Source organism: Sinohyriopsis cumingii, chromosome 7, assembly GCF_028554795.1.
Source record: "Sinohyriopsis cumingii isolate HCF-2022 chromosome 7, ASM2855479v2, whole genome shotgun sequence".
Classification (NCBI taxonomy): domain Eukaryota; kingdom Metazoa; phylum Mollusca; class Bivalvia; order Unionida; family Unionidae; genus Sinohyriopsis; species Sinohyriopsis cumingii.
In genome coordinates, this window is record NC_142967.1 from 3,450,428 (window position 1) to 3,472,452 (window position 22,025).

Sequence of the window (22,025 nt, forward strand, 5' to 3'; positions counted from 1 at the left end):
ATTGGACGAATATCTGGACGAAGCTTGGAGTCTCATCTCGGAAGAAGACGTGTTGCAACAGTGGTATAAAGGCTTACGTGAACATTCTTTTCCTCCATTAACAACTCAAAAGATTCATCGCATCGAAGCTCTCTTGGATCAGAGTTGGGAGACGAGACGAAGAAACGGTTACTTGTCAGACATTTTCAAGCAAAAAGTCAGGATCGAATTGATCACTTATCATTATCTGTGAAGAAGAAAAAAACATGGATACCTGGGAACTTTATTACCTTTTGAACCACAGCTCGTACACAGCTTCTTCGAATCCTGTCGTATGTGCAAAAGATGAACTCCCTCATCGCAAACCTCAAGACCATCAAGCTTATGTGATCAACACGGACAACAGTCATCTCCCAGCAACCCACTGGGTAGCCGTCTACTTTCCTCAAGAAGGATGTGTGGAATATTTCGATTCGTATGGATTGCCCCCTTTGGAAGACGATATCATTGACTTTATGAGAAGAAATGCTCAGACTACCCGATTCAATAATGTGAAATTACAAGGCACAGATTCCTTGGTGTGTGGACAATATTGTGTGTATTTTCTGCATCATCGCAGCCTGGGCTATTCCTTAGAACATTTAGTGACTCATTTTGATCCTCGTTCTTCTTCTAGAATGGATGTGAAAGTAGGTTAATGGTTCTGTGACCATTATACTGGTCTTTTGTCTCAAGCTAAGAAACGTAGTGTCCATCAATGGCCTAATGACTTCCAACAGTGGAAATCACAATTTCATTCACAACGTTGTCAGACCTGTCCAAAATAATGTGTTAGCTGAGAAAAAATGTTTGTGATTTGAAACACATGTTTGATGTTATATTGTTTAATTATTGTTAGTATTAAGTGATTTTGAATTTAAAAAAATGTTGTGTTTTGAAGAAAGAAAAAATGCCTTTGTGATTTGTTTGGCTATAGGTATCCTGATTCATGCTCTTTGACTTCTTACTATCTCTCTCATGACACTCATTGAACGTTCCGACTCGAAAACCGTGTAGGGATGTTTTCCTTCGCGTCCGCGCTTTGACTTTAAAGCCGGGATAGTCTACAGTCTGCCCATCCATTGTCGACTCATCTTCCTACGAAGATGTGCTCCAGACTAGCTAAGTTGAACGAAGCCTATGTGAATTTGCATAGGGTCATGACAAGTCTGATATCGCGACCTGAAGAGATAGACAATGTGAGAATGTTGAAAGTCACTGAAGACCTGAAAGAAGAGCACTTCAAGGAGGAAATCAAGAAGGAGAAAGAAGAATGGACGGAGAAGTACAGACTTCATAAACAGCAGAGAGAGCAGCAACAGCAGCAGCAGCATGAACCTGACAGAGGCTTTGTCGACTGTCGTATCGATGCCAAAGAGTTCTTCTTCTCTTTCCGAAGAAGCAGACCTTATCCTGTGAGAAAGCCTGTCGTCAGTGGAGGCCGCCATCTTATAACCTAAAAGATCGCCATAGATTCAAGTTCACAAAAAAAAAATTCAAAAAAAAAAAAAAATTTCAGGGCTACCCCATACTCTCGAAAAGAAATAACATTCCATTGCCTATGATATGTTAGTCAGTTAGAAAAAAAAAAAAAAACAGAAGTGAGTCTATAAGCACATGATTTCTTTATCTTGGTTAGAAAGTGTGACTCTAAGCCCTTCGTTTCCGTCGCCTATCAAAATGTTTAAAATAGTGATGGTCAGTAAAAAGTGAGAGAGTGTTTCTTTTAGGTCTGTGCGGTTTTTTTTTTTGTTGGTGATAATATGGATAATGTAAGTTCGGGTACAACGAAATTAAAATAATTAGACCCAGAACTCGGTGTGGAGGGAAGAAATATACGCAATAGCAGCGGGAGCAAGAAATGCAGACCCAGCCAGTTAGCACTCCAACCACCTCGAGACCACAAATAACATCTAGTCAACAGCCGACTATACCTAACAAACAACCCACCCCGAAAAGAGTGGTGGCAGAACAAAGGATCAATTATGTTAGACAAACGGTATGGCAAACTCAGACTCAATTATCGGAGGCACTACGTTCTTCTCTCACTCCGATACTACAGGCAATCCCAGCTGAAATAACAACCACAACAACAATAACAGCGACAGACACCATAGCAGCGGATTTGAAACTATCTACCTCAACTGAAGAATTAGTATCAGAACCAGAAGAGGAAATAGAGGCGGTTGAGGAGGAGGAGGGGAACGCTGACCCTCGTTGAGAAGTACACCGAAATGGGGCTAGATCAAGCATTGTATGACGTCAACAAAGCAAGACAGTGTATAAGAGCCATACAATACGTTGCCTACAAATCTCTAGACAACTTTAAACCAAGACCTTCTCAATGGGGATTTGGGGTGAGAGTTCTCCCCCCAATTCTACAGCCAAGCCTACACTGGATACCCCCTCAGTCAACTTGCAGAAGCCGCTGCTTACATTGTCGCCCATCATGGCTACCCATTTCCTGATATCAAGAATCATGAGACTAGGAGTGCGGGAAAGATCGTGAGGGCGAAAGAGAGACGTGGTACCTTATAGCAGAAAAAACAGCCCTTTTTAGGGCTCCAAAAGATTGCTTTTTATTAAATAGGGAACCATATTTGGCTTGGTATCCCTCCTTGACTAAACTATTCTCGAAACAAACTTGACCCATTGGAACACCACAACAAACTTAACTTGTTAAACCTAACAGTGACAAAATTTGTATATGTCGCTTAGACATATTAATTTAAATAAGACCAATATGGTTATTTTTATGTATACTAAGTACTAATATTAGATAGATACGTTAGGAAGTAGGAAATTTAACAGACTCGTTAGATTTGAACTAATTGCACAGGTGGAAAACACATTATTGGTACTTTTTATTGTCCATTAGCAAAAACGGGACTTGATTTGAAATAAGTGCGGGCTAGCGTTTTGGGGAGTACTTAACATCCATCGCTGGCTTGCTGAGCACCTTTTTTCCTCCTTTACCACGCTCGGACATCGTACACGTGGCAGAATGTGGAACGATTTCCCCCTGCCACACGCCCATGTGTCCTAATGTGACGTCATCGCTACCGACCAATCGTAGTGGGCTTTACATACTGCTTGGGTTGACACCTGAGGCATTTCAAACCAACTAAGAAAAATGAGTGTGTGATGAGACTATTCCCACTCATGTTTAAATGTTGTTGTTGTTGTTGTTGTGGGGTTTAACGCCATTTTTCAGCACGATAGGCTATATATGGCGGCCAGTATTAATGGTGGAGGAAGAACCCGGAAAGAACCACCGACCCACGAGAAGCTACTGGCAAGCTTTCTCACATGCCTACATTGGCTGAATCTTAGACTCGAACCGCCGCAGACAGAGGTGAGATGGCAGTGATCCGTAACGAAGAGCGCTTTAGACCACTCGGCCACTCGGGGCCCCCGCTCATGTTTAAAGCCTTTCCGTCAGGTTCTTAAGGACTAGTTAGTCCTACACCTTGAGTGGCTAAATTTAAAAGTAGTCTGTGAGTACATAAAAGCCTGGGGGATGAGGCTTTCTTTCCTTCCCCAGGAGTAATTAAAAATCACGCGGTGCGTGATTAAACCATTGGAGCGAAAATCACTTTAATTCAAGTAAGCAAGCAAGCAAGTTCGGGTACCGTCTCTAGCACTCTTGATGACACCAACTGTCTGGGTTATTTTCTTTCTTGCAAGCCCCTATGTTCCACTTCTGTTTGTGATAATAACTTGTGATACTTCACATTTTCTAAAGTGGAAATCTTTACAAGCCGTACAAAATACAAAACTTATATGACTTTGGCTTTTGACACTTGCACAGACTCTTCATTTTATAAGTGTCACGAGAAAATTGTATATCCAATTTTTACCATTTTCCAAAACACACACACACTTGCAGCTTGACCAGAAATATGTACATCTTGTTTTGTGGATAAGCCACAGACAAGTCCAAGCATATATAGGTGATTATGAACGTTAGGAATATCCCCTCATTTTTTCAGAAATATCAAAGCTTTTATGTGCATTTTCCCTTTTCCACTCTATATTAGTGCTTAGATTTGTTCCAAAAAAGAAAAAAAAACGAAACAATTTTTTAAAAAAAATGAATTTTGAATTCAGATTTCTCTCTGTTTATATTTTTTTCAAGTTGATGGTGTATGACAGATTACATTCGCCTACCTTTCCAAAGTGAGAGACATTTCTTCACATGTGATTGCCTTTGTTAAATTCGGTTTCATTGGTTAGTTATCATTAATCTTTAATTTTTTGATGCATTTCTTTTTGATAGAAGATTTAAGGCTTTCTGGTGTTGTAACGGTATTTATGTTGTTTAGTCTGTTGATGAAATTATCTATAGCAAAGTGCTTAAGATTTTTCAGTTTTTTTATTTCAAGCCTTACAAAAGGAGACCAAGTTTGTCTTGAAAGAGGATTGAAACTCTAAATTACACGGGCGTGAAGGAAAACATCGTTGTGTTCATTCTAATCATGCTTGGCGTATCTCTTTGTGTTTTAGAGGTCATATTTCTTCTTAAGTAAATACACGCATCAATAGACAGACAGACTGGGTCATCATCCTTGAGGTTCACTGTACTTTCGGTTTTTTACTTCATACAAACCCCAAATTTATTAGTTTGAAGAAAAAAAGATAACATATCCCTCAATACTGTAACACGTCTGTTCTGACTCTACCGATGTGAGTGTGAGTGTTTATGTTAAAAGGTTTAAGTAAGATATAAAAAAGTGGTCAGCTTGAAAACGCGAACCAACACTGTGACGCTCAGTATTTTGATGTGGTAAGAAGAAATGGTACAATACACAAAGAGGGCTTGTAAGTTCACATTCCAGTCTGTCTGCACTGTAATGATAACAACGCAAGAGCGTAGGGATTATTATGCCACACAATCCTAGAACAAAACAATGCATCACCCGTTGTAAGCCATTTCATTGGCTGTACTTATTTTCTGACCGCGTTCACTTCGAATTGACTTGAGTAGCTATTCACACAGTGACGAGAATGGCCATGCTTTACTGGGTCTATCCTATAGGCGATTTATATAAAAAAATATTTAAAAAAATTAAACTAATGCACGAACAATGGTACCATGGGCGATCCCATGGAAATTGTGTCCGTCTTATTGCAAAATACATCAACATTTAATTTAACCGTGCAGATCGCTAGAACAAACCTCTGATAATACACATTTTGAAAAGTGTTGTGTGACACGGATCGCCATTGTCGATTGGTGTCTGCTTTCTTCTTCGAAAAGAGATCGTTTCGTCTTGACTATAAAATTTTAATTTGACTAAGTTCTGCGCACTACTTGAACTCATACATTTCACGTTGTAGGTGTAAGCCGTCGTTCTCAGTTTTCTGGAAGTTCGTTTTTGCGTTTCTCAGATGTGATACTATCTTTTATGGACCGAACGAAATTTCTTTTGGCGTGAATCAGGACTCGTGGTTGTGTGGCATAATTGGAGAGCATTGATTAAAGCTCAGTTATGTCGTCTTCGAAATCGCTGACACGGATCTGAGCTAACACTTCAGGTCTTGTGTGAGGCGACACGACACGTCATTGCCTTTTACTTTCTCAATGAAATCGTTTCATCTTATTGCAAAAATTACATTTGACTAGGTTTCATACGCAGCAGGTCCCTGTATATAGGGAGAGTGTCTTAGCGTCAGAGTATTCATTCCACTCTCAAACGATCAAGGAGATGGAAGAGTCAACACAGATCGACCTGCTGGTCAAATATATGCTAAAAGTCATACGAAAGCATAATTCACAGGCGAAAGTGGCAACAAAACTTACTCTTTTGGTTGTTGATTTGATGAGAATCATACGAAAGTGTGTAAGTGCTGATGAAGTTTGCTATATCTGCAAAAGTAAATGGGTATTTGTCTCCAGAATACCTGCTTCGTCTAAGAAAGAGAGACAAAAGTCAAGATACCTAATATCGTTGTCAGGAGAAAGGACACTGGGATTCAGAGTGTCCTAAGAAAAAAGAGAAGAAACAGAAACAAGACGAAAAAGAGAAGAGGGATTCAGAAGAAGAAGAAATCGAAGATGAGGAAGAACTTGTGCCAGTGAAGACATGGAAATGGAAAAATTGACAATGTGAGCCGATGCGTTGGCCCTGATGTGAAATTTCATACTACCTCCTAAAAGAGAATAGACCAGAAAGAAAACGTAAGTGTCTCTTGGTCTTGACATTGTATAATAAGGATGGCGTGTTTTGTTTTTACTCAGACTTTATGAAATTGTGCTCTTTCACCTCTCTCTATCCCTCTGGATCATGTTTTAGTTAGAATTGAAATGGAAGGATGTTTTCCTTCACGCACGCTGTTTAGGCATGCAAGTCGGTAAACAATAGTCAGCCTATTCATCCATCATTTTGTCTTGATGTTTCCTAAATCACACACTGATGCCATAAAATAACGGGTTAAATGGGTTTTGTAGTGTTGGGGGTGGGGGGTGGGGTGTAGGTGTTTGGCAGAGTTGGTCATTGCAGGTGAGGGCTTAGGTGCTTTCAAAAAACTTTTTCTTCTTCACTCTGTGTTGCTGAAATATAATGGGTTATTTTCTTCACTCTCTGTTGATAGCATATATAAAGGGTTATTTCTTCACTCCGTGTGGATAGTGTATAATGGTTTCCTTCTTCCCTCTGTGGTGTGAGTGTGTGTGTGTGTGTGTGTGTGTGTGTTCGCGTACGTTGTGTAGATCGTATATTTGGTTGTCTTTTTTCTTCTTCCTCCCGAGTGTGGATAGTATATTTGGGGTTTGTATGCGTTAGCGTACGTTTGTGTGGATAGTATATTTGGGGTTTGTACGCGTTAGCGACGTTGTGTGGATAGTATATTTGGGGTTTGTATGCGTTCGCGTCAGTTTGTATGGATAGTATATTTGGGGTTTGCATGCGTTCGCGTACGTTTGTGTGGATAGTATATTTGGGGTTTGTATGCGTTCGCGTACGCTTGTATGGATAGTATATTTGGGATTTGTATGCGTTCGAGTAAGTTTGTGTGGATAGTATATTTGGGGTTTGTATGCGTTCGCGTACGTTTGTGTGGATAGTATATTTGGGGTTTGTATGCGTTCGCGTACGCTTGTATGGATAGTATATTTGGGGTTTGTATGCGTTCGCGTACGTTTGTATGATAGTATATTTGGGGTTTGTATGCGTTAGCGTACGTTTGTGTGGATAGTATATTTGGGGTTTGTATGCGTTCGCGTACGCTTGTATGGATAGTATATTTGGGGTTTGTATGCGTTCGCGTACGCTTGTATGGATAGTATATTTGGGGTTTGTATGCGTTCGCGTACGTTTGTATGGATAGTATATTTGGGGTTTGTATGCGTTCGCGTACGTTTGTGTGGATGGTATATTTGGGGTTTGTACGCGTTAGCGACGTTGTGTGGATAGGATATTTGGGGTTTGTATGCGTTCGCGTAAGTTTGTATGGATAGTATATTTGGGGTTTGTATGCGTTTGCGTATGCTTGTATGGATAGTGTATTTGAGGTTTGTATGCGTTCGCGTAAGTTTGTGTGGATAGTATATTTGGGGTTTGCGTGCGTTCGCGTACGTTTGTGTGGATAGTATATTTGGGGTTTGTATGCGTTCGCGTACGTTTGTATGGATAGTATATTTGGGGTTTGTATGCGTTCGCGTACGTTTGTATGGATAGTATATTTGGGGTTTGTATGCGTTCGCGTACGCTTGTATGAATAGTATATTTGGGGTTTGTATGCGTTCGCGTAAGTTTGTATGGATAGTATATTTGGGGTTTGCATGCGTTCGCGTACGTTTGTGTGGATAGTATATTTTGGGTTTGTATGCGTTCGCGTACATTTGTATGGATAGTATATTTGGGGTTTGTACGCGTTAGCGACGTTGTGTGGATAGTATATTTGGGGTTTGTATGCGTTCGCGTACGTTTGTATGGATAGTATATTTTAATTTTGGTTTTATTCTTCGATCTGTGTGTGTGTGTGTGTGTGTTAGTGTAAGAACATCTGGATAGTATATTTGTTGGTTTTTTCCTCTTCCCTGTGTCAATAGTATATTTTGGGTCTGTTTTTTCTTCTTCCCTCTGTGGTGTGCGTGTGTGCGTGTGTGTGTGTGTGTCTATGTTTGTCCCTATAAAACTCCCTTTATCCCTATCAAATACATTCTACCTACCTACCTACAGTAGCGCGTATTCAGGTCAGCCACTTGCAACACTGTTGCCATTTATCCCCTAGTTTTCAGTACAGTGACGTCACTGACGCTGGAAATTTTGAGACTATAAATATGGCCTTGGGGTTTTCCACAGGTTGTAGCTATACATATGTACTAAAGTTCATAAACAGGAACGTCACTCAATCTGAGGCTATGAAAAGATAGTGGGATTTTCCAAAGGAATAATCCACAAGTTGTAGCTATAAATAGATAGTGAGATTTCATAGGAATTTCAGCTGATTATAGCTATAAATAGATACATGGGTGTTTATCCACGATCGTCACACAAGTTGATATTGTAAGTAGTTACTAATTTTATCCATTTTAGTCTAAACCATTGTAACTTAATTTTCGGGAATATGTTTATTTTCCTTTAAATTCTGGGATAATTTTGTCATTTTAGCGTTACTTTTAGTCACATCCATTTTGTCGTTGAGCATTTCCTTGATTATAGCTATTTATAGCATCATTACAATTATGCAAATTTTTGAACACCCCAGCAAGATTTCAGGTCTTGGTAATGCTTTATATATAAATCTCACGCTTGTACTAGTGTATGTATGTCTCTGTCTCTGTTGTGTTTGACCCTCTATCATCATTGTCCCTAGACAGTCCCACCATGTTCAATTCCCCTTGACGTTATACAGACCCACCATGTTCAATTTCCATATGTTAAATTCCCTTGAGGCTATATCCCCCCAGGGGTTTCCGTAATGTTAAATTTCCCATTGTCCCTAGACAGTCCCACGATCTATTCCCCATGTTAAATTCCCATTGTCCCTAGAGTGACCCAGCAATTTTTCCCATGCTAAATTTACATTGTCCCCAGATTGACCCAGCAATTTTTCCCATGTTAAATTTACATTGTCCCCAGATTGACCCAAGGGTGTTTTTAATGGTAAGTCCCATTGTCCCTAGGGTATCCTTATTCACTACTCATAGACCCATCACCGATTTTAATATGGTCCCGACTCTGTTCCATTTCCCCTTGTCCCTAGATAGACCCACACTCTATTCCCATGTTAAATTCCCCTTGTCCCTAGAATGGATATTTTTTTCTCCCATGTTAAATTACACAGTCCCCAGAGTGGATATTTGTTTTCTCCTATGTTAAATTTTACATAGTCCCCAGAGTGGATATACCCTTTTTAACATGGAAGTCCCCTAGTCCCTAGGGTGTCCCACTTAACTACTGTCGTTAATAAAAGCATTTTCAAAATAAAAAATAAACTATATATGAATGATGCATACCGGATCATTTGGTGAGGCCACAGAGTAAGATTTGATGACGTCATCATTTGATGCATCTCTTAGGGCTGCCAATGAACAACTTCGTCTTAAACTAGGTTAATGGCCAGGTTCAAGAGTTTTGGTTGCCGGCTTCGGATGCCATTTCATATGGAGTTCGCCTTGCTTTTCTTGATTTTGCCATATTGTTTTTTTTTCTTCTGTTCTGAACTAGTCAATAAAAACGGGTGACAGTATCCACAACTGCCGCACCACGAATCGTCGGTCAGGTATATATTAAACAGAGTGATGAATGACCGGTAACATCGGGCCAGAATCATAGCTGTGAAGTCCATCCCATGCAACTAAAACGAATACATTTTACAGTAATTCCGTTTCGGTGTCATTGATTTCCCAGTTCGTCTATCATTCCTCTTTTCATACGTGTCATGTTGTTATTATACGTACATAATAACTTGACTCGGGCCACAAAGCGCCTTATTTCGTTTTATTTTTTTTATTGGCTTTTGTTTTCTTTCAGTCAATATTCTACCCAAAAGGATACAAATAGTTTAACCGACTCCGTGAATACAATCTAGTGTCAAATGTTTTTTTAAGAATAAAGATATTGTTTAAATAAAGAACAATCATAAAATAAAAAGGAAATGTAAGGCAGATATGTTTTAGAATATTTGAAAGATAAAGATTACTACAAGAGGTTTATAACCCTTGTTATACAAATTATTAAGCTCTACAGCTTGTCCCCCAAGAAGCAAAAATGCGAAAGCCGCACTTCGCTCTTCACGTCAATCTGCTTAAAATCAGATATCCACTGTCCTACGTGAAGATCTGACAGCTACCACATAGGGTTCGTGTTCTGGTGACCTTTGAATTAGCCAATGAAAATGCAGCTTTTAGAAATCTGAAAGTGACTCAAACCATTCGGTACACTCTTACGACTCTATGATCATAAACTAAGTATCAGAAGAAGCGAAACCAGCAAGTTTTATACAACTCAACAAATTATTTAATTATCACTGTTATAAATGAAAATGTGAGATTAAATTACAGTATTATGAAGTGCATCCAAAATAATCCCGATTAAATTCCATGAAATTCCAATGAAAAGTTCCGCATAAATATCAGAACCGGAAATGTACTGGCCCAAGAATCGTGACGTTGTGAAGATGGCGATGTCCAGAATTCCTTTGAATAATTCACAATAGTTCCAGAATAACACCATAGTCCAACTAATGATCACTTTCAATTTCCAATTTTATAATTCTAACTCTTGGTAGGCGAAATATTTTGTGGTTATTTTTGTTTCGCTATGCTTCGTTAATGTACTTAATTACATATTTCATATTTTGTTGTCTACAAATCTAAACTTGTTCTTGTAATTTTGTCTCTACATTTTTACATATCTACCATCGCTATTTTGTGGAATATGCATTAAAGTCCATTTATTTTACACTAATGTCTCTTAGTTTAAATGTACTATGAAATATGTATTACTTTAAACCTTCAACATGATTATAAATGAGCCCAGGTTGAAAAGAAATTAAAATGTCGTGGTTAATAATTTTTAACTACTTTTAAAATAATACGTACGTTTAATGGTAAGTTTTTTGCAAATCATTAACAATAAAACTGATGAAATTTCTAAGATTGTAGATTAACTTGAAAAGGTAATTTCATGAGAGAAGAAATATCCCAGGAGAGTTGAACATGGAAAACAACAGAAAATGTTCATAATAGTTTAAAACAAGCCAATCCAGAAGAAAGCGAGCAGCAAAGCAAGCATATGAGTACACTAAGATTATAACAGAGAACTGGATATGATGCAAACAACTCAAACAGAACGTTGTTCTTACTTGATAATGTACTTGATTCTTTAGGGATGAACCTCCAAAAGAGCAACAAAGAATAATAGTTGTTCTAAACGAAAAGAGAAACTCATTTATTAAAATACTTTAATTAATACATGTTATGTAGCTAATAAATATTTACCTTGCAACATTAAATTCAACTTTCGTCGTTGGATGTTTAATACGTTATTGGTTTTCACCAGCAAAACTAGATACCGAAGAAGTCATAAACTGATTATTCATTGTCTCGGTTTATTATTGACTGTATAATAACACAGTGGTTAACAGACAAAATAAACATGTTTATTTTGTACCTACATATGGGAGACCAAATGTCAAGTATACCACCAATGTATCCTATATAACCATCTACAGACACGGAAATTTAGGCTGAAAAGGATCAACTAAATTAAGAATGTCCCTAAACCGCGAAGTTAAAATTGAAACTGAACTTTGAAGAGTGAGAACATTTAAAAGAAAACAATGAATAAATACATAAATAGGATATACACTAATGAATAGATTCATAAATAGGATGTACACTAATGAATAAATTCATAAATAGGATGTACACTAATGAATAAATACATAAATAGGATGTACACTAATGAATAAATACATAAATAGGATGTACACTAATGAATAGATAAATAAATAAATAGGATTTACACTAATGAATAGATAAAATAAATAGGATTTACACTAATGAATAGATAAAAAAAGGATTTACACATTAGAATAGATAAATAAATAGGATTTACACTAATGAATAGATAAATAAATAGGATTTACACTAATGAATAGATAAATAAATGAAGAGGATTTACACTAATGAATATATAAAAAAAAGGATTTACACATTAGAATAGATAAATAAATAGGATTTACACTAATGAATAGATAAATAAATAAACAGGATTTACACTAATGAATAGATAAAAAAAGGATTTACATATTAGAATAGATAAATAAATAGGATTTACACTAATGAATAGATAAATAAATACATAGGATTTACACTAATGAATAGATAAATAAATAGGATTTACACTAATGAACAGATAAAATAAATAAGATTTACACTAATGAATAGATAAATAAATAGGATTTACACTAATGAATAGATAGATAAATAAATAGAATTTACACTAATGAAGATATAAATAAATAAATAAGATTTACAATAATGAATAAATAAATAAATAAATAAATAGGATTTACACTAATGAATAGATAAAATAAATAGGATTTACACTAATGAATAGATAAATAAATAGGATTTACCTTAATGAATAGATAAATAAATAGAATTTACACTAACGAACAGATAAATAAATAGGATTTACACTAATGAATAGATAAATAAATAAATTATCAAAGAAAGCAAATGCAAGATATAATGACAAAAAAGAACATAGTAACTGATTCCAACAGAAAAATACTCTTAATGTAAAGTATTAGATACAATAAGGTACAAAAATACAGTGAAAATGAAACTATTTCGACTGTTGTTGGTGTTTATTTGTGCACATTATTAAATTTCAAGTCGTGAGTAATTACATAAATAAATTACTAAATAAATAAATAAATAAATAAATAAATAAATAAATAAGGAAAATGCTAGATATAATAACAAATAATACTCGCTTTAAGTACATTGACAGATTAATAGAGAAACAAACCTGGAGTAAATTTAGATACAATATGTTTAATTTAAATTAAATACAATAAACTACAAAAATACAGCCCATACCCGATACGGACAAACACAGATTCATCTTCTTCATTCTGCATCGATTTTTCTCAGAATGATCCGAACGATTTCATTAGAAATTTTGTCAGTGCTAGTGAGCACCATCTAATCTGCCAGATCTAATATATGTGTTGTTATGATCTTGAACGATAAGTTGTAGTACCTTTAGCTACTGCTTTCTAGTTCTTAGATCACGTGACATTAGATCATGTGACACATGATTACTTATAATCATTAACTGCAAAGGTTATTTTAAATCAGCACTCAAAATGAACACCTTTGCAAAGATACAAGTCTTTCGATTTTATTTGAACTATCACACGTACAGGTACAGGTTTATTTGCACTATAACACGTACAGTCGGTTTATCGTTTCCTTCAGCGCATATATCTTTTAGTACTTAGAGCTCAGACGTTTACCCGAATCCCAGCTGATACAAACTAGTCCCCTTTAAGATTAAGTTTCAGAACTTATCAGGAATATTTTGTTGTGTCCACAGCATAAAAAGCATGCAGATATTTACCTGTAATATCGTATCGTAAAAATTTCACGGACATGTTATCTCTGGAAATTTCGTGCTACGATTCTATAGTTTGAAACTAAGTAACAGAAAAGAGCGAAAACTAGCAAGTTTAGTAAAATTAAACAAATAAGTTAATTAACTAGAAAACAAAGTAAAACTTTAAAAATAACTTACAGAGTTGTGAATTAAACCCCAATTAGTCCTAACAGATCTGTCAGAAGTCCAAAAGTATAGAGTATTCCGAATTAATTCTAGCGGTGTTCAGACTGAATTCCAATTTTGAATGTGCTTATGTGCCAATAGCCTGGAATAGTATTACGAACGAGTAATTCTGAAGTAAACAACATTATATACATCTCTACCTGACCAACATTCTGTCATCTTAATTGAACTTTCCATCAAGTTTGTAAACGAGTTCAGGTATGTTTATTCACATTTTAGAAAGCTGCCTCGACAAGGGCAGGCAATCCATCTATTTCCGAGCGGAATACCAGTGTCCTAAATACTAAGCCAAGAAAATATATTTACCTAACAATAATGATAATCTTAATATATAATCTACAATCATGGAGAAAAGCATAGCCAAGTAATACAGAAATGCCCAACTCCTACACTCATTTATGAACAAAGGTCAATCACACAATACAAATTGCATATACATAAAATGTAATCACGGACAAAAGACCGCATACAATAACAATACAAATTAAATATACATAACATTAATAAATGTTCTTTCTCAGTCTTTTAAGTTTCATGAATGCAGTACACAAAACTAAAAGCTTGCTTTGTTTTAAGAACGAGTTAATAAGATTGATGTTTTTATTGAGGTTGTTATGACAATACCTATTCACACGCCATATCGAATGGCTTATTTTCTCTCAATTTGGAGAAAAACACAAAATATTTTTTTATCTATTACATACCCTGTGTTTTATTTTCGCTTTACAAATATTTTATCTGTACTTCTTTTCTCGAATTTAAAACATATTGTCTCTTATATGTTCAGTTCAGTGAAATATCGATGCGTATACGTATGCGGTTTGAACATCTGTATCGAGCAATGGATCCGTTATTTGAGCTTAACTTTTATACAATAACGATAGATCTTGCACACAATGTATCAGACATTTTTCATCAAATACATGTATATCGAAAATGAATGTCTTTGTTCGTGCCATATGCGAATTCGGACTTCTTAAAATATTTATTGCTGTTATCGCGGTGTCCATCGTTCAGAAATGTAAGGATGGTTCTCTGAGATTATAACAGATGAACAAGGATAGATTAAGGACTAAACACCCTTCCTTGCATTTAGCAAAGTTTTGTCTTGCTAAAGAACTGGCACGGCTTAGAGTGTATTAATTCTGATATAGTATGGTGGTTAAATTTTTTATCCCGACGCTCTGATGAAATAATTATAAACCAATATATGCATGTGAATGAACCAATAATGTCTCTATTTAATACAAGTCTGCCAAGCGAATCCACTTGTCCTAATACCTTCTCTTATAGAAATGGTTTTAAAATATTCTAATCAATAAAAAGCAGACAAACTAACTAAATAGCCAAGAAGAGAAGACTTTCACAACATCTTCGCTTGTATAATTTCGTTACAGTTGTCCCCAGAAAGATCCGATACAATGAATCGTTCTCCATTAGTCTCGAAGCTGATACTTCGAGGACCGTGCAGGACATTATCCTTCGAAAGCAGGATACGCAAGAACATTCCTTCTCCTGTGATGACGTGGATATTATGCGAGTCCTTCCCGCAAATATAAACATTCCCTTGACAGTCCGTAGTCATCCCTGTAGGGTAATCAAGCTTCTCGTGACGATATCGGAACTTGACCTCACCCTCTAGGTTCAGGCAAGTTACTAAATTGGTCCCACAGTCAGATACGAAAATAAGAGTCTGTATCTGGTTGGTTATCACATGGTAGGGGCATCTGAAGAGAGGTGTGCCATTTTTGTCATTCATCGTGCACTTAATTTCGTCCCCTTTTAGAGAGAAGAACTTGAGACTAGGGGTTGCGCTCGACGGATCACACGTGACTACAAATGTGCCCTCTACAAAGGTGATTCCCCAACACTCACACTGTGTTTCGAATGAACCGAAAATCTGTAGATTCTTAATGTAATTGAGGACAAAGACGGATTTTTCTCCAGGCACTGTCACAGCCACCTTTTCATCGTCTATTTGCGTCACGTCCCAGGGGGTTTGAGGAAGGACGAGTCTGCTGACAACGTTATTAAACTTGTCCAAAAGCTTGACACACCTGTTGTTCCAGTCAGCCAGCAAAATCTTCCCGTCAGCAAGGTAGCAACAGCCCGATATGCAGCAATCACTCTTATCGTCTGGATGTTTGCAAAAGATCTGGTCTAGATCTTTGACGTGTCTTTTAGCGAAGCTGACTTCCTTAGACTGGGAAAGGAATGAGGGCAGTTTGGATGGCTGTGGGACTTCAGCAATGTAGGCTATCTTCTGTACATCCTTTGTTATAGCCTCAAAGGCGGGATCATAATTCATCTCATAGTCCAAACGCTTGAATGTCAGATAGTCTCTGTGCAATATTTCCTCATAAACTGGGCTTTTTAACTGAAGCTCTCTCTTCGTCTTTGTGTATTCTTCATTTCGGTCACCGACTTTCTTCATCAGAGTCTGCAATTAAGCAAATGGACGAGGATCATGTTGGTTTGTTGTGATGTGTTGAAACTTTATGAAAGTATCTATTCAAGGAGATTTTAAAAGATAATTAAGGATTCTTACTTCTGGACTTCAGATAGAAATTGAACAGAGATATCACGAAGATTTTTCAATCTTTATTGTGGACGTTACGCAAAGAATAATGATACCAAACCATGAAACATTTTCTTGATGCCCCAGGACAAAAGAGTCCCTTGTCAAAAAAAGTGAACAAATGAAGTACGTTTAACATCTCCGCATATATATATATATATATATATATATATATATATATATATATATATATATATATATATATATATATATATATACAGACAGACAGAGAACTACATAAGTTTCAAATGATTTTGCATACGAAATATTGAATAGAACTAATTGCATTTGTATATTCAAATATATGACGACACAATCGGCTGACAGGTTTACCGCACAAACATGTTTATCTTGTTAAATATTAAAATATTCATAATGGGTTGTGGTGCTCTGTCTACTGGTTTTATCCTTCCATGGCTTCATTTATGATTTTCGGAATAGTCTGAAAATAAAAATATATTTGCTTTTGGAAATAGAGTCTTTGAAAACGAAGAATGTCATTAAAAATGGACAGACGATAGATTCGCATTTCTTAACTTATTCTTGTCTCTATCAAATCTCCTTACCTGTATTGTCTTGAGTGCAGCGGATGCCCCAGTCTGCACCAGTGAAGTGCGCTTGATCTGACCGCTCAAAATTTGAACGTTGGTCTCGTGAATCTCGTCAAATTGCTTGACAAATTGGTCCTGGAGGGTCAGCAGGTGCGCGATGGTATCTTCCTGGTATTGATATAGTTCCTCCAGGAAGAGTGTCTTCTTCATCTCCAGAATGTCCCTCTGTTCGATCCTTTCTTCCGACATGAGGCTTCCGAAATTGGCGTACTGCTCCATTACTTCTTCTAATTTTGTCAGCTCACGTGTCTCCCTGTTTCTTTTAGCCCACTCCAATATTGTAATCACGTCCTTGCAATAGCGATGGCTGCTCATGCAATCCTTTGAGTTTAAGTACAATTCATGATCTATACAATAAAATTCTACTTCAAAAGGATTTTCCACACGTGTTCTTAGCTCAGCTAGTATTAGTGCCTTGTCGTTTTCTTTGTTATCAAAAATAGTCAGGATACCAGAGCCTTTGGTGTAATCTGGTTGAGAAGCAGGAACGGCCTCAACCTGGCGTTTCCACAGCATTCGGGTCCGCTCATCTGACTTCAAATGAGATACGTTCATTTCTCCGGCTTTAGTAAACTTGGTTTCGAGTGCATGTACGGCATTTTTTGAACGGCCTCTTTTGGACTTGACTGGAGTCATCTCGAGAGACTCATCTGGTTTGTAAGCACTTAATCCTTTATTGACTGGACTGATGGACAGATCAAATTCATATTTGTCTATATCATTGTTCGTATTGCCTGCTAATCCAATATCAAGTTTATTCCTGCCTTCTTTCACTTTCCCAGACATCTTTAGTCCAAATTGTTTGTTTTCGTACTCCTGCTCAGTTATTCTCGCTTAGATGTTCTATTCCAAAGATACTGGTCCAGCAAATAGATTGCAAGTATTGAAACTCAATAAATGAGTGTCAAATGTTTGATATCGTTCGCCAAGTGAATACATATAATGTAGTATGTGTTTGTACTAGGCTCAACGTCTGAATAAAACATGGATAACGCTTTGGTGATCAGCGCTGTAACGCGGAACAGTTACCATGGCTACAACTGTACACAAAACAATGCTTGGCAAGCATATATAGGGTAGAATAAAAGTGGATATCATCAGTATTGTATTTTTAATGTTAATGATGTCCCATAGGGGAAAGACTAAACATTGGTCCGTCCACAATATGCCATTCCTGACATGGAAATGCGAACCCAACTGAAAGTATTGATTGCTTATTCCATAAAACCTGTTGATCTGTAGAAATATTTGCTCAAATCTAAAAGCACATGCATATGTATTGATATGTAGAAAATACACAGTTTAACATAAGGATCATTTTATTACACGATAATGTCATTATATCTACACTTAATAGCGATATAACTAGTCCATAAATTAATACTATGGTGATCTTTGCCCCAAGGGACAGAAGTTTAAACACATCGAATGAGTAATGAGTGATACAAAGAGAGCAAATCTTCATGTGATTGACCTTTGTTCATAATCAGAGATTAGGCCTACATGAGCAATGTCATTTACTGTAAAGAATATATTCCATAGATAGTGTTTGTCTATGGTTGTAGATGTTATTTTAAGATAATTATGACCTTGTACGTAAACCCGTTTACTTGGATTTGAGTTCAGGGCATTCGTTTTTTTTTTCTCTGGAATTCCGATCTACGTGAGTGCTTGACACGTTATTTATTAAAGTTTTAGTAATAGACACGTTATTTATTAAAGTTTTAGTAATAGACCTGTTCTTTTTTATAACATAGAATGTTCTGGAAAAGAACTGGTGACGCTCCTTCAGCAGCAGAGAGGGTGAACAGACTCTAATTGACTCACTCTCGAATCGTAAAAATAAGCCTTCCTGAAAATCGCAACAAAAAAAAAGATCGCCGCGGTGACTGGGGGTGCCGGGACAGCGCCCCTAGTTGCTGATATCAATTAAAAACAGTTATAACAAATAATGGCACCAGTGTTGGAGTCTTATACATCTAGATTGGCTCGAGAACGACTAGAAGCAATTAAAAAATTTCTTCCCGTGAGAGATTCAGTCAGAAAAAAAACTACAAGAACGGAAAGAATATCAAGCTGAATACGCAGAAGGTACAAAAGTTATTTAGACCCGTTACTAAAGTTACTGAAGGGGTCCCGAGTGGCCGAGTGGTCTAAAGCGCTCTCCGTTACGGATCACTGCCATCTCACCTCTGTCTGCGTGGGTTCGAGTCTCGGATTCGGCTAATGTGGGTATGTGAGAAAGCTTGCCAGTAGCTTCTCGTGGGTCGGTGGTTCTTTCCGGGTTTTTCCCGGGTTCTTCCTTCACCATTAATCCTGGCCGCCATGTATAGCCTATCGTGTGCTGAAAAATGGCGTTAAACCGTACAACAACAATAACAACAACAAAGTTACTGAAAAAGTCGTCACGGCTTTTAAGGAGGATCTTCTTCCAGTATCAAAACAAATTGCTGAGAAAAATGCAAAAATAGCAGAAAAAAACTAAGAAAACAAAAAAGATTTTACGAGGGCTTAAAACTGAAATAGCTGCCGCACAACCTCCACCTTTCAATGAAGAAATACTTGAGTGTATCAGTGAAATAAAAGAGAAACTTACGCCTAAGTAAAATTAAAAGAAGAAACGGGACCAGAAGAGCAGAGTAAACTGCTTGAGAGATTTACTAACAACGATATTAGACAATTAGAGGTGCACAATGATATTTCCAAACTAGGTGGGTTTGCAGCTTCGAGTTTTAATTATAGAGGTATATATTTGGTATAAATGGATATTTCGCATAATTTCGAATCTCAAAAAGTAATATAATATATCTAGCGTATTTAGATGAAATAGATAAATATCTTCTAGGTGCTCAATTACAACAAAAACCAGCTCAGCGGAAACCTCAACCCAAACCTCAACCATATATCGTGGCAGCATCACCACCACAACATCCGTCACCACAACAACAAAAACCTCCTGATGAAATGTTTACTGATTTTGGTCTTAAACGAGTTGCTAATAAAGAACCAAAAATTACAGCCAGCATTGCTGCGTTTGGGTATAACAACAGAAAACAATACTTTAAACCCGAATTTGACAAACCGGAGATAAAGTCAAAATATAGGGTTCCTTTAGTATTTTCTGCTGCTAACAAATTAACAAAGGTTGATACAAATCATCCAGAATATGGCGCGTTTTTACAAAAAGTAAGAAAATATCGACAAGAGCGGAAAGAAGAAATACAACAACTTTCTCAACAGCAGCAGATTTCGTCACAACCACAATTACAACTTCCTCCACCGTTGCAACAGATAGAACAACAAATAGAAGATGAAGATTTTATTGCTAAACTGTTGGGGGGAGAACTTCCAAAAACGGAAAGTACTCTTGTTACTTATCCCAACAATATTCTCGATGACGTACAACGACTAGAAGTTCTCATAGGAGGAAAACGAGCAGGTAATAATTCTCGGGAAATAAATAATGAAGCAGCTGATATTTGTCAACGATTATTCACAGGTGGTATCATGGATATTAGCGTTTACCGGGAACTTATCGATGAACTCGTTGACGACCTTGACTAAGTGACTAGTTGTCACCATGATGATTTAAATGGCAAGTAAAATAAGATGATCGTATACAATAGTCAGCGTGGACCTGTGATGGTCAGAGTAATAAACTCACGATTACCAACCTACAGAGTGGTTTACGGAGATGGACTTGGTGATGTTGTTCAGGGATTATTTAAAAGGTTAGCTCCAAAATTAGCACCTGTTGCAAAACAATTACTATTGACGTTGATCGTGAAAAAGCTCCTGGTGCAATCGGCAACGTTGCTGGTAAGGCATTCTCGGCAATTAGGGAAAGACTAGCACGATTAATACGACGAAAACCACAACCAGGAAAATTACCAAGCACTGAAGTCATGCCTGCAAATGTCAGTTAAATAATAAATCAAGCCGAAAATCAAAAACTAGAGGCCTTGATGGATCAGCGGGACAGTGAAGCAGAAAAGAATATTGTTCAAGTTTGATATCAGGAAGCGGAGTTTCCCGAAGCGGTAATCCTCGTGTTAGACGAAAAAAATTATAATAAAAAATGTTCCAACGTATATCCGACACAGCTTTTGATATTGGAAGCACCAGTCCTTAAAGATGAGTCTGTGCGCGATTATCAATTTTATTCTTATGACGCACGACTGCCAAATCAGCGTGGAAGAATTGAATTACAAGTCCATGATACAAGCAGATATGTTTTACCCGATAAGGCTTTTATTGAGGTAGAAGGTGAAATTATAAAAAACAGATGATACTGAGCATGCAAATGAAGTACGAGCTGGCTTTGTCAACAACGGCATTATGACATTGTTTGATAGCGCCACTTATATGATTGATGGAAAATAACACCGAGACAATTCAGAAAGACGTTGACGTTGCTACAACAATAAAATGATTGACAAGATATTCTGATGACTTTACAAAATCAGCCGGCCCCACAATGATGTTTGTGAAAGACAATACTGATACCCCCGACGACAATCAGTATAATATAAGACGGCCAAGAAATTTTGCCAATAACGGTGACGCAGATGTGTGGCCGGTGGTTCATAGTGGAAATCAATAATTTAACCTAGGATTTGCAACACGCCAAGCAATGCTGGGGGAGGTCGTAGAAATTTTTCATGCGCAATTCCCCTGTCACATATCTTTGGATTTTGTAGAAATGTTAGAAAGGTTATCTTTGGAGCTAAACACACAGTTGCTCTTGTGAGAAAGGCTACCGACGACAATGCTATCTGGAGCCCTGTTGGTGATGGTGGCAAAGTAATAATGACAAAACTTTCGTTGTGGATGCCGGTAATGACTCCAATGATCGTAGAAGAACAGCGACTATTATCTTTAATGGACACAGGTGGTAAATCACTACTGTCATGGTTGACAACAACCACGGATAGCATGCAAACTAACGTTAACGGAGTATTTACGTGGCACATAGCATCACAACAAGGCGTTTCTGCACTGCGACATATCTTT

The 22,025-nt window shown here is 37.0% G+C and overlaps 1 protein-coding gene across 1 annotated transcript; it reads right to left on the reverse strand.

Moving 5' to 3' along the window:
• Window positions 1-12,854: 12,854 nt before the first annotated feature.
• Window positions 12,855-17,816, reverse strand: LOC149794653 (uncharacterized). The gene is made up of 2 exons (XM_089963954.1): window positions 16,968-17,816; window positions 12,855-16,263 (listed from the first exon to the last, which is right to left on the reverse strand). The coding sequence occupies exons 1-2, from the start codon at window positions 17,796-17,798 to the stop codon at window positions 15,187-15,189; spliced, it is 1,908 nt and encodes a 635-aa protein (XP_089820080.1). The 5' UTR covers window positions 17,799-17,816; the 3' UTR covers window positions 12,855-15,186.
• Between the last annotated feature and the right edge of the window lie 4,209 nt (window positions 17,817-22,025).